The 13,780-nt window shown below is 48.7% G+C and overlaps 1 protein-coding gene across 2 annotated transcripts in view; it reads left to right on the top strand.

Moving 5' to 3' along the window:
* The first annotated feature begins 32 nt into the window (after nt 1–32).
* The window catches only part of fars2 (phenylalanyl-tRNA synthetase 2, mitochondrial), a 35,149-nt gene continuing 21,401 nt past the window's right edge, over nt 33–13,780 (top strand). Inside the window, exons 1-9 of one of the 2 annotated variants that reach the window (XM_055508560.1) lie at nt 33–173; nt 2,344–2,500; nt 9,322–9,435; nt 11,465–11,769; nt 12,464–12,550; nt 12,630–12,689; nt 12,772–12,940; nt 13,127–13,286; nt 13,396–13,527. In XM_055508560.1, coding sequence (XP_055364535.1) covers nt 11,483–11,769; nt 12,464–12,550; nt 12,630–12,689; nt 12,772–12,940; nt 13,127–13,286; nt 13,396–13,527 — 895 coding nt within the window. In that variant the 5' untranslated portion in view covers nt 33–173; nt 2,344–2,500; nt 9,322–9,435; nt 11,465–11,482. The remainder of the gene's footprint in view (nt 174–2,343; nt 2,501–9,321; nt 9,436–11,464; nt 11,770–12,463; nt 12,551–12,629; nt 12,690–12,771; nt 12,941–13,126; nt 13,287–13,395; nt 13,528–13,780) is intronic. The other variant, XM_055508559.1, reaches the window with a different exon arrangement.

The following is a 13,780-nucleotide window of genomic DNA, read 5'->3' as shown; positions in this document are numbered from 1 at the left end:
TTCTTTTTGTACATCGTCTTCATCTACCTGATGTGAATATACGTATGTACAGCACTTACTGACATAAAAATTAAAACATATCTCGTCAACTGCGAAAAAGGTTTAACGCTCATCAGGAAGACAGGCGCGTCTCAGGTTCTCTTAACTGCAATAACGCTGGAGACTGACAGGAGGTGAGTAAGCTCTGCTAAATAAAACTCTTAAAACTCACATCTAAACATTAACGCATTGATTTTATGAATGACCTACAAATAGAGGTTGTAAGGTCTGACGTTAGAATTGACAATGTCGGCTAACTTCGCGCCATATTTCCCATCTAACGTGGCCTTTTGGTGGCTCAGTGTTAGCCGCTATGCTAATAACACACCTGGAGACAGTAGAGCTTTTTCTAAAGTGTATTATTTCTATTGGACGCAGCCTTGTAGTGTTGGTCTTATTGTGTGCACGTGTGTGGGGGACCTTTCCATTACTGTAGATTTTCCAAGCAGGCGATAGACCCTGACTGTCAGGAGTTAAACCCACTGTGGAGCCGTCTGCTCTCTTTCCATCTCAACCAGACAAAGCAAAGTTCCCCAGGATTAATAAATGGATTCATGCTGCAGTTTTCAGGCAGAGCAGTAACCGGCAGGTTTTGTTGCTTTTTGTCTGCACTGTCTTTAATTTAGAGCATAGCATCTAGTGTGTTTTTACTGATTATCATTAGTTGTTCTACTTTTAGAATTCAACCTCCCAGTGGACACGGGGCTAGGCCTTGACCTGATCTTTGGTATGAAATGTTCACAAGACTCAGTCACAAAGAGCAAAAACCAAACGGCTAAACGGAGAAAAGACTGAGTACAAAGAGGCACAAAAGACTATCACTCACACACTAACAAGAGGAGAAGGTTTCAGCAAGTGGGCCTTGTTCCTTTTAAAGAAGGAAGGAAAGAATAATTGTGTGTGTGTGTGTGGCATCCAGCAGCAACTGACACTTTTCTGTAACCTGAAATAAGGTCTGAACATATGACAGTGTGGAGACGATATAGACGATTCAATTCAAGGCTCCCATGTCCAACCAATCAGGAAGCCTCAGTCATTGTTGTGTGTGTGTGTGTGTGTGTGTGTGTGTGTGTGTGTGTGTGTGTGTGTGTGTGTGTGTGTGTGTGTGTGTGTGTGTGTGTGTACACGTACTGTATGCTCTTTAGCCGTGCATGTGTGAAAGGTCAGAGACGCATCCTGTTTGTTGATGTCTTGGTGTCTTTTAGTGTAAAGGTCAGTAGCGCTGCTGTGTCTAAAAGCGTTTGGCTTCATGCTGATGTGGACACATTGTTGTGTGTGTGTGTGTGTGTTAGTTGTTCTGCTATGATGAACACACCTGTGTATGACTGTAGTAAAATGCTGAACTAGATGGGGGCTGTGTTTATGGCTCCTACACTGGTGTAACATGCAGCTGTTTTGCTCCATAGTGCTGTCAGACCTGATCAACACCAGTTGTGTCGTAAGCCTCATTTCCTCCTATCAGAGAAGAGTTTATGTCAGTGAGGGTCCTGGCAGTGACAGAAGTAGCAGAGTGTGAGTCCCTGCAGATCCCACTGACTGATGGATGGATCTGCAGCAGTGACAGATCAATAAGGAGGGATTTCCTTCGGTCCCAACTGGCCGAACAAATGGTGTCTTTCAGTCTAAATGGTGCAGATCAACAGACGGTGCTGTCACAGTTCGCACCGGACCAATAAACACCCTTTATCCAGTCTCAATCCAGTGTCACAGCCTTTTTACTGCCATCAAGTTATCAGTGTTTAGGCTGAGAGCTGCCTCTTTGGATTTTCCAAGTCAAAAAAAAAGCATTTTCTAAAAGCTGCTCACAGTCTCAAAGTAAAGTCTTACTTAAATAAACATAAATAAATTATGAATTCACAGGCAAGAAATGCTGCTGTTGGCGTTCAAGTCTCTCCTTGTAAAACACACACATGTAATGTAGTTTAAAACTGCACTTGGACAAATTGATACAAAAGAGTCAAAAGAAAAATACTCCAATACAGGAAAGATGTCAAACAGTAAACATTTACTATCATGAACGCCAGTTTTGTCTCAGAGCACCGTTTCGTCGATGTCTTGACAGAGCAGACAAGTTCAGTTGCAGGAATAAAGGCAAATTCTGCAGATTTTTAGCGAAGTTGTGTGAGCTTTCAGAAAACTGTTTAACCTCCTGGATGAAGTGAGGAAGAGTGTGAGAGCTGGACAAACCGCAGCTCAACATGAGCTTGTTTGATACGTTCACTGCTTGTTTCTCACTTTGAATTACTGCTGTGAGCTGCAGATTGAGCTTTGTGTCTCTATCTGCTTTCTGCATGGTGGATCAAGGCCCCCGACGTTCCCTCCATCGATCGCCTCCTCCTGTGTTCAGACCTGTGGAAGAATCCATCAGCCTGTGACCCGAACCCGATCGCTTCAAGCCCGTCCGTCCGTTCATCCATCCTCTCTGCTGCAGCTTGTCCTCCAACTCTTCTAAAAACTGAAGGTGTGTGATGAACACTGTAATGACTCGTGTTGTTCCTCTGTGTCTTTATTTAGTTCAGTGTGTCACTTGCTTATTGAGGTTATTGTGGATCACGTGATATAACCTGTATCAGGGACCTTGTTCTCCTCCTGCTCTTACCTGTCCACTAGTCCTGCTCAGTTTCTCTACTACTTTGTACTTATTGTTGCTGCCTTTCTGGAGTTTGGTCCTTATCTGATTCAAAGTAGAGATCAGCTTTTATTTTCGTTTCCTGTCTCTGACCTTTAGGCTCGCGTGCTACAGGATTTATCTTTATTTTACTTAAACTGACGAGGCTGAAGTCAGCAGTGACCAGATCCATGTGCAGCTTTAATTGGCAGAAACTTGTAAATGTAGTCAAACTGAGCCTTTGATGTGATGGAGAGAAGCTGGAGAGAAGCCAGATCCAGGGACAGAACGTGGCAGACTGTGGTTCACACTGATTAAATGCCGCCTGCCAGTTTAGAGACACATTAACACCATGTAATGAAAAGGAGTTGCACTTTGTTTTTGTTGTCTGCTCTGTCCGACCTTTACAAGCTTGTTTTCTCTCATTTGCTTCTCTGTTGGCCTTTATATGAAATGAGTTTAGCTTTGTGACAACCTGCTGCTGCGCTGCGTCGTCAGTTGTCGGCGCCTCCCTCATCCTGTACTGACGCACACAGAGACGTATGGCAGGTGGTTAAATGAAGCGAGGGGGAGATCAGAGCTGTGGCCTTCATTAGCTCTCATTAATTACAGCAGGGCGGCCACTTCCAGCGCGGCCCCCTCGTCTAGGCCTGTAATTACTCTGCACCGTAGACTCCACGCAGGGAGACATCAAACCGTCTGACTCCATGTTTGCTGGACGACTGCTGTTGACTCATCTGAGCCCTCAGAGGAAACACTGCAAACACTAGGCAGGTTCCGGTTTAAGAGCTCAGATCGCAAACATACAGTCACGGTGTTCTGTGGCCGAACGGCGCCCCCTCCTCCACACACACACACACACACACACACACACACACACACACACACACACACACACACATACATACATTCAGCTGATCGTCACATTGAATTGGGCCCTGACAGGAACTCATAAGCCTGTGGCTCATTTAGCTTTGGGGCCTCTGTATTACCAGCAGTGGCTTGTGTTCTACTGCCTTATTCAGGTTGTATTAGTGATGAATCTGAATAATTAAACATTTGCGTATCCTCAGACTTGCAGCCAAGGTGATTAACGGCCTGCTTTACATTTGCATTAGTGTTAGCTGAGTCTCTTGGCTTCCTTCCTGGTGTTGCTGCATTAAAGCATCAGCAGAGCATCTTCACGCTGACAACCCTCGACACCATTATCAGACGTAGCCTAGTGGCTGCTGAGCTGGATGTACTGGACAGTACAGCCATTAGCAGCATGTGGGTGTGACAAAGCTGCTTCTGTTACTGGCTGCGTTGATGATACAAACATAGCAGACAGGTGAAATAAAACACAGAGGATTATCACCTCTATAATTGATGGAGATTCAGATAAAGGAACCTAATAAACCGATAACTGTGGGCAGCAACTGTGGGTTTGTACCTGTTAACATTATATCGTTCAAGGTAAGAGAAGAGATTAAAAAGAAAAGTGGGCCAATGAGGAACATTCTGAGTGAAGCCCATCAGCTCCGAATGCCGATCGATCCCACCGGTTGGCTGCACCATCTGCTGCACCGGCAGAGACAGCAGCAGGTGTGTGATCCCATCCGAACGCCATCGCTCACCTTCAGCAGAGGAGACGATGGGACTATGCATCCCCGCCCCCCAGCCTACCTGCCTCCAGGCGGATGAAGTCTCTGATCTCTGTGTCCTTCAGGTCCTGCACTGCTTTTCCCGGGAGGCTGCTTTTCTTTAGGAACCTTAATCAAGCGGTGTCTGTGTTGTTGGTGGGGCTGTAAATGAGGTCGGGCCCCTGGCGTACAGCTCTAAATGCATTAGAGGCTCCTGTCTGAACCGGCACTTCTCTGGAGGCTCCTCTGTTCTACTCCCTGTATTTAAACGCTTCAGTGTTGTGAAACTGAATTAAAATGTTTAATGTCTGCGCAGGAGGTCGACATTAGAGAAACAAGCTTTTTGAAGATTCAGCTCGCTTTAAGGTGACAACATAAATCTGTCACAGAACACAAGTGCTCTGCAGGGTGTAATGATGGTTGCAGTTAGCAGCTAATGATGACAGCTAAGAGCACAGTTAGAGGTTAGAATGTCCTGTTTCCATAAACCCTCTGGTCTGATGGACGGGTGCTGGTGAGGAGCTGACCTCGTCTCTTCACGTGCATCATCTGGTGCGACGCCAGCTTGTTCAGCTGTCGGTGGGAATGAAGTAGACGCTGCTGATCGCTGTGAACTGAGAGGAACAGCGGCCGTTTACAGGTCGCGTGTCTTAACATGTCGCTTTGTTTTCTGAATGTCACAGGATGTTAACTGATTTCTCTGGGGCCTGAGTTCCTGCTCAGCCTTTACACAGCGCGTGTGTCCTCCATCTATCGTACAGCCGTCCTTCCTGAACCTGCTGAGCCCCAGACTACAGTAAGCTGCCCCACATCCAGGTCCCATGTAATACGGTGATTAGCCGACAGTAGACTCGCACACTGACACATCCACCTGGGTCCCTGCTTCCCCCCTCCTCTACCTCTGTGATATTGCTCATACTGATCCCTGTCAGGCAGGAACCTGTAGCGTCCTCCGTTGTCTCGCAGTGACTGGGTCTCCTCAGACTCCTCAGACTTACCGTCTTCTGTCGAGGACTTTAAACATTAAAGTGTTTTCGGGTGAACATGGCTTTTCTCTCGTTTTGTTCTGAAACTGCAGCCTCGCTCCCCTCATGTAAATCCATGTTTTATGACCTGCGGGGCCTCGACAGTCTCTGAGAGTCAGCCTCCCGCCTTTATCCGCTGGCAGCTGCTAATAAGGAGGCAGCAGAGTGTGTTGGGCTCTGCCAGGGCCTGACGGGGGATTACAGGGAAATCTAAAACACGGAGACCGGCTCCGCTGCCTGTTTCATCTCAGGGCTGCAGCCCGATGCAGATGGAGTTTTCATGATGTCACATGTGAGCTGCCTGCAACTCAGAAGTTGGAACAGAATATTTGTCTTTTGCTGGATTCAATACTTCAGCTGCTCAACAGTCTGTGGCCATCGTCGCCTGAGTCTGCTGTTCAGAATGTGTCATACATTTTCAGGAGGACAGATCTGAGCTGCAGGACAGTGAAGCATGCTGGTGGAGCCTGGCACCGCGCTGAAACCACAACATACAGCATGTGTCTGCTTCTGGGTCCTGACACGTTCACATCCCTCAGGGCAACACGAAGATACGATGTGTCCAAGCAACCGAGAGTAGTTAAGCCTGTGCACTTGGAATTACTGCATCTGGTCATCATGACAACATCAAGGTCATGACAAAAAGTCCAGAATTCTCCCAGTCTCTGACCCTTCTTTGACACTCTTCTCATCATTATCTCCATTATGTTCACGGAGCAGATGTGAGACTGAACGTTGGACCATCAGGACATCTGATCTCATCCTCACTCAATGAACTTGGAACGTGTTCCTACAGTCGTCACATCATGATGAAAGGAACTGGAACTTGCAACAGGCCAAAGTGTTCTCTCTTCTTTTCAGTGCAAACCGAGCTCCAACAGAAGCGTTTTGCACGTCATCATGTAGATTAGTAAACCTGTCCTGTCTTATTGAACTGTTTAAGGCAGGCACATTGTTCCTCAGCTGAAGTGAGTCAGACATGAAGGGAACTGTTTGGACAAATGTAGAATCCATGGAGTTCGTAATCTGTCACAACATGCAAATGGTTTGTGAACCAACACAGAACAATCACATTTAAATGTAATTCAGTGTTTTTTTCCCCTGCAGCGGCACTGGGCCTTGTTCTTTGTCCTGGGCCTCGTCCTGGCCCTCGTCCTTTATAGGCTTGATTCCTCCTTGGCCTCGTCCTGTCCATGGTGACATGCTCATGTTGACTTTTCTTCATTCATCCTTCTCTTACTTCTCACATAACGACTTTTGCAATTCAGTGTTTTTGTATTTATTCAGATTTCAGCCTCAGCTGATGATGTAAACCAGCTCAGTTGTGTCGTACTGCCGTTGTACTGAGACTTTGTAATTACCAACTGTGGATCCCCTGATTGCAGTCACACCCAGAGGACGTCGTCGTGCGTGGGTGACAGCTAAATGGCAAAAAATGAGATGTCGGCTTCTTTCAAGTCCCCAAACACTGAAAATATGAATTGCAAATATGCAAAATTAGCCAAACCCCGGCAGTTCGGGTGTGTGTGCAGCATATTTTCAATTTCTAATTTGCACTCGTTGCAACGTCTCTTGAGCATATGTTGACTGCGTCGCAGCCAGGACTCACACTCCTACACACTCCCTATTGGTGCACGTGCGCGGGCCCGTGCTTCCCGCCTGCTCCGGTCCTCTCGGTGTAAACGGGTGTAGCCTCTCTGCAGCCAACAGGGTTGAACAGGTGGAGCTGGAGCCACATTCATTCATGTATGTGCTGAGACTGAGCAGAGCTGCTTAATGAATGGGAACAAGGACGGCAGCTTCCTCCTCCTGTAGGCTCGTGATAGATGGGACCTACTTCTACTGACAGCTCACAGTCTGTAGGAGCATATCATGGACTGCGTCATTCACCTGTGTTAGTATTTAAATAAAACCTTTATGCTTCTGTCTGGTTAAAATGCTGTTTGGCTCTGGAGAGAATCCTGGGACGCTCTGACCTTATGATGAGGCGTGGTAAACAGTATCGGCTATGCTGATATTTGTAGACGCTTGTGTAAACTGTTCAAAGACCTTTATTAAACCATTGAAGTCGTTTTTGCTTAGCTATTTGTCCTGTGGAGCTTCCTCACACTTGCTCCTTCTGCCACAAACGTTCTGCTGTCCTGCATGACGCCAGTCACACAGCACAGTAAACTTCATAAATTGCAGAGTTCACATATTTTTCTATTCTCAGCTCGAATGTGCTAAATCTGACAGATGGGGGATAAAAAGCGAGCTTTGAGGTGCTGCTGTGTGGTCACTGCAAAGGATAATTGATCCAGATCAGCCCTCATCGTCCCTGGAGTCCAGAACGGGAGCAGATCGATACGCTGCTCTGCCTCCTCATATTCATAAAGCAGCTCGGTGCTACTGCTGCTGTGGGCCAGAACTTTACAGGCTGGTCTCGATCTCCATGATGACAAAAAGCCTCCAGATGGCCCTCAGCTGCCTCTGTGAAATAATAATGACTGATGGGAAGGAAAACTGGAAGTAAAATCACAATGAATAAAATACAGCTGTACAATAATGAAGTAACAAAATGCCAATTACTGCTTTTAGGGCGTTGGTGATTCAGTCCAGTCAAAGCAGCAGCGTGAAAGAAACGCTCAATTAAAGCCTGAACACGAGCCCCAGACCGGAGACGCTGTTGTTGGACCACTGGAATCTCTGGAGGTGGATTCCGATTCTGGCTGATGTCAGGGAATGAAATCGTGTCTTACCTGACTGACTCGTTTAACCAAGTCATACGTGTGCGTGTGCGTGCGTGTGCGTGCGTGTGTGTGTGTGTGTGTGTGTGTGTGTGTGTGTGTGTGTGTGTGTGTGTGTGTGTGTGTGTGTGTCGCACGGTGAAGGGAAACAAATTGGATGTATGAGTGGAGCTGCTGTGTGGCTCAGAGCTGCAGCCTCGGCACTTTTCTCCCCTCTATAAAACCTCCCTCGTTCTCCATCATGTCAGACTCTGCTCTTCTCTCCTCCTTCCCTTCATCCTCTCTTCCTGTCGTCCGTCTCCTCCCATTGTTTGTTACCATGCTTCCTCTCCTACTTCCTCTAATCAGTCGTTCCCCTCGGTTCTTCTCCTCGTTCCATTCATTCCTCCGGTTTCTCTGCCTCCCGCTTTATATCTTAAAATATATTTTATATTACGTTTTACAAGCTGCCTGTGCAGGTTTGATCTAATGTGGCTTGTCAGAAATCTGCCTGCCTCCGTGAGCAGAGCAGCAGTTATGAGTTTATTGTGGAGGGAGGAAGAGGAGCAGCGGGAGGTGAGGGGAGCAAATTGGTAGGACATGGAGAACAGAATGGTCGAGAGAAGGAAGAAGGAAATGAGCAGCGGTGATGGAAATGCTGCTGTTTACCTCTGGTCTATAGCTGCAGCTAATTGGATGCAGCCAGTGTCATTTATACAAAGCTGGTTCCCTGAAGGGGAGTGTGGGGAACTTTAATGTTCACCGTCTGACTCACGGTGGAGTTGCCTTAAACTCAACAAACCCACCAGAACCCCTGTGAGAGTAGCTGGTCCCTGGACGGACACGAGGACACTGAACTAAGATGTGGAGCAGCTTTAGGAGGAGGACGCAGCTGGAGATGGATGTGGGCTCGTTTGGAATCAGCGCCACCGTACAGGCCATCAGCCCGAGTACAGCTCCCATAACTCCTGCTGCCGCCGGGCCGTAACTCACCGCCGCAGGCGCCGCGGTCGGGTCGGGAGTCGGGCCTCGACGTATCAGGCTTCAAGTTGTTCATGCGCCCTAATTAAATGTCTTTGTTAATTCATTTTCAGTTCTCTGTGAGTCATGGTTGAAGTTGAGCTGAGGTGAATGTATGAAGCAGCTCAGATAAACAAGAATCCACTTTATTCTCGTGTTGTGTTCACACGTTTAATGTTGAAAGAGCTGAGGCTTTAGAAAGTGTCACATCTCTAAATAATCTGGATAACGAGGTTTGTTCTTCACACGTCTCCACTGTTGCTCATTAAAAGCGCCAACTCCTCTTACTTTTACACTTTCAGACCTTCATTATTGCGTCAGCGAGGCGACACCACACGCCGTGAACAGGAAGGAGGGAGTCCCTGTGAGGGGCGTGGCTCCACCTGGTCCTGCTGCGGCTCAGTCTGGGTCCTCCGGTACGTGAATGGTCTGGGTACTAACCCACCAGTGAAGCCCAGTGGGTGCACACACCCAGCTCGCCTCAACTCTCTACTGGAGGAGCAGACGCCGCATCCTCTAAATTAAGAGCTGCCCACGCCGAGTCGTGATGGTGGAGCCATGTGTTCGCTGTGGGAACCACGACAGCACGGAAATAGCCTCCTGGTGCATCTCCAGAGTGGCTCTGCTCTTTTCATCTCTAGTCAGAGCCTGATTACAGAAGTGTGGGTTTGCAGGTAGAGGCAGCCAGTGTCTGCTTCGCGTTGAGATGTGTTGTTGGACAGTCACATCCGGTTCTGGGTTCTGAGTTGTGGGTTCTGGTAGCAGGCTGCAGCTCTGAAGCCACCTTCAGTCACCTGGCAGCGTGGTTGGCGGCTGGCGGTTAGTCAGAACCGCTTCCTGGCAACCAAACGAGGGCTTTTCTCAGCAACTTTTACACGCTGAGTCACGTTTCGGTTCGGTTACTTGTTTCGTCTTGCTGGTTAGTGTTTGTTGGGGTTTTTAATACAGCTGGTAAATATATTTCCTTTCAAACTCTGACCCTGAGGAACCAGCGTCTCCAACCTCTGCGTCGCCTCGCAGCTGTAGGTTGAACTAAACCCAGCAGCTCTGCTGCGTCACCAGGCAAACAGTTAAAGATGTGAGCAGAGACGTGTGAAGTGTTCCCCATAAACAGCCGAGCGGCAGCGGCGCCCTCACAGGATTCATTAAAATTTGATCTGATCTAATATTTTCCTTTTGCTGAAGTTCACGACGTGTTTAAAAAATCCATGTGATCATTTTTCTTCCAACTCTGTTTTCTTCTTTCTTTCGCTGTCACATTTGAAGCCAGGTTTCTGTGACCTTTGACCCCCTCAGTATTTGTTTGCTGACTTTCGGATTGAAGTTGATGATGCTCATAATGAACATGAGCCTTGTTTTGTCTACGTGTCCGCTACGTTCTGCTCGCCTCCACGTCTCTGCTGAATATCAGTGGTACATATGTGTCCACGGGCGTAGGCGTTGGTGTGGACGTGCGGTGCTGGTGCCATGGCGACGACCATATGGGAAGAATCACATGCTAGGAGGAAGGTCATCCCTCAAGAGAGGAGCTTTACTTGGCTCCGTTAGGAGTAGCGACAGGTTTAAATGATAGTGAGCTGTAACATCAGACATGTCGCTCTGTAAATGTCACGTGACCTTTTGTGGTCATGTGACATAAACAGCTTCTTCACCTTTTCCCCAGCTTGGGGGGTTGCGCTGTGGGAAACTCAAGGATCTTTGCTCCGTTTGGTGATTTGTGACCTTTCCTCTGCGTCTCCCTTCTGACAAATTATGATCTTTGTACACAATAAATTATAGCCGAGCTGCCTTGACCTTTCCTCAACACGTTATTGCTCCTCAGAGGGAGAATTAGTTAATTTCTGTGTTTTTATTCTGCAGACGTCTGTTTGTTGTTGCTTCTGTGTAATGAAGGCTGTGGCCTCCGGGGGGACGCTGACCAGGCCTCAGCTTCCTACTTTACTTTTGTTCTGCTAAGACGACCTTGAGACGTTCCCCTCGCTGTGTAGTGTTGTGTGTTTAGGAGCGAGACCTCAGCGCTGCCCTGTCCAGTCCCGTGTAATAGGACACCAGCAGCAGAGCTGAGGCCAAAGCTTTGTGGATTTAGGAGCAAGAATCCATTTTGCTGCAATGCCACTGCAATGCAACACCCTGGGCATTGTTCAGCGACGTGTGTGTGCACAAATATTTGAGGGGCACAGATAAAGGGCGACGGTCGCGTCTCCTGTCAGGCGCTTCCAGATAGAAGGAAGGTGAAGGTCAGAGGGAAGCGAAGCCTGGAGCCTCGCTGCTGTTACAGCTGAGGGGTGGTTGGGACCCCCTCATCACCTCTCACGTCTCGTGATGATGTTGGTCTGTAACTGAGCTCATATTCACTAGTGACGTATGTGTGGAACAGCTTTGACCAGATGAAAGTATTTCCAGCTTCCAGCCTCTGATGTTCTGATGGATTCTGTGTGTCTGCAGCTCTATGGGACGGCCATCATGAGACTCGGCACCGCCCCCCTGCTTCGTCTGCTGCGTCCCCCCCTGCACCACCGTTGCTGCCTGTCAAGGAGCCCGGCCAGTGGGAGGCGCCTCAGCACCGACGGCTCCACTCCTCAGCCCGGGATCAGCAACGACGTGGTGGAGGTGTTGGGTCACTCCTATCCTCGTGATGACTTCACCAACGTGACGCCAAAGATCTTGGCCAAGGTCGGACTCAACCTCCACAACCAGACCCATCATCCTCTGTGGCTGATCAAAGAGAGGATCAAGGCACACTTCTACAGGTACACTGGGTCTCTTTAGGTTCAGTAGAGCAGGGGAACATCGTTACAGCTGCTCTGCATCAGCACATTGGACTCTGAGACTCTAAAGCAACCACAGGTGTGAGCGTGACAGTGTGTTGGGCCAGGAGTGGTTCTGATAATGAGGATAGATGGATAAGTGAGATGGAGGCTCCTGTGGGGACACACTGTGTCCTCCTCCTCGCTTCTCCTCCCTTCCTTCATCTGCTCACCGGTCTCTGCAGCCTCTGTCTTCTGGGACGGTTGAGTGTGAAAGTTTGCTGCACTGCACACAGCAGTGAATTATGGTTGGGCTGCTGGCCACGCGCCTGGCTCGTCATAAGAACACACATTAATGCTGCATTAATAAGTCATTAAGGAGTCAGGGAGAGCGTTGTCTGACAGTGCTTTATGATTCTGCCATTTCACAGGGCGGGAACTTTAATCTTTGCAAAGTCCTGCTCTGACAGCAGCAGGGTAGTTCTTAGACCAGATGTTGTGTTTGAACACGTCCTGTTCATGTAGGCCTGTTCATGTAGCTGCTTCTCTGAGGCCTTTGGCCTCTAGCTTAGGAGCCACTGTTAGCTCAAGAAGCCGAATCCTCAGCAGAATGGGTGATTGGAGTTAATACACTGTAGTTCTGTAGTAACTGTAGTAACTGCAGATCAACACTAATGGTGGTTCTGAATGTCCACAGCTCATACACGAGTCGGTCGGGAAACCCGCTGTTCTCTGTCCACGACAACTTGAGCCCGGTGGTGACCGTGGAGCAGAACTTTGACAGGTCAGCAGCTTCACACTGATTCCGGGTTCTGCTGCAGTAACTGCCTTGGATCTGATGGTTGTGGTGATGTGACCAACAGCTTGCTGATCCCTCCTGACCACCCGAGCAGGAAACGAGGAGATAACTACTACGTGAACAGGTCAGGACTCGCGGCGCTCCCGTTCTGGTGCAGTAGTATTTAATGAAGCACTTTAAATTAGGTTTGTGTTTGTGCTGAGCAGAGGAACCATGCTTCGAGCTCACACCTCGGCCCATCAGAGCGAGCTGGTCCGGTCCGGCCTGGACGCCTTCCTTTTGGCTGGAGACGTTTACAGGCGGGACGAGATCGACACCAGTCACTACCCCGTCTTCCATCAGATGGAGGGCGTGCGACTCTTCTCCAACCACGAGGTTTGTGTTTGCTCCTTCTGTCTTCACCCTCAGGGGTTCATTTGCTGCATTTATTCAGAAACGTTTACATTTTAATCATTATGCCGAGCGTGTCTGTTAAAAATCAGTTTCACTTTGCCGTGATGTGTGAGCTACGGCTCCTAAAGCCTGACGTCCAGCTGTTTCAGATGTTCCTGTGTCTCCCAGCTGTTCTCCAAGGTGCAGAACGGTGACGACCTGTCTCTGTTCGAGCGAGGTCGGAGGTCGCCTCAGAAACAGGAGACGCACACTCTAGAGGCTGTGAAGCTGGTGGAGTTCGACCTGAAGCAAACGCTGACCCGGCTCGTCAAGCACCTGTTTAAAGACGGTGAGATGAGCGTCTGCTTGAGGCCTCGACCTCCGGTTGGCCTCTCTTTTCTCCTGAAGCCTGTGTGTGTGTTTATTTGTCATCCTAACTGTGCTCCTCCCTCCCACAGACCTGGAGGTCAGGTGGGTTGACTGTTACTTCCCCTTCACACATCCCTCCTTTGAGATGGAGGTGCGTTTCCAGGGCGAGTGGATGGAGGTTCTGGGCTGTGGTGTGATGGAGCAGGAGCTGCTGGACTCGGGTCAGAGCACACACTCACCTATGCTGCACTTATGCTCTCGTTCAGTTTGCCAGCCCTTGGGCAAGGCAGCAGCCTGGCGCCCAGCCGATGGTCGTCGTTTCTCTGAGTTGTTTCATAGTAAGAGGTTGTGTCGAGCCCTCGTGGTTTTAGTTGTCATGATACTGAGCATCCACATTTAATGAAGGGAACCCTGCAGAACCCCACACAGCTCACCGTGAACCTGCATTGATCTCAAAGCCAAACCCCAACACAC

Source organism: Betta splendens, chromosome 4 (genome assembly GCF_900634795.4).
Source record: "Betta splendens chromosome 4, fBetSpl5.4, whole genome shotgun sequence".
Lineage (NCBI taxonomy): Eukaryota > Metazoa > Chordata > Actinopteri > Anabantiformes > Osphronemidae > Betta > Betta splendens.
Note: the sequence above shows the minus strand (reverse complement) of the source record. Positions and strands in the feature narration are given on the sequence as shown.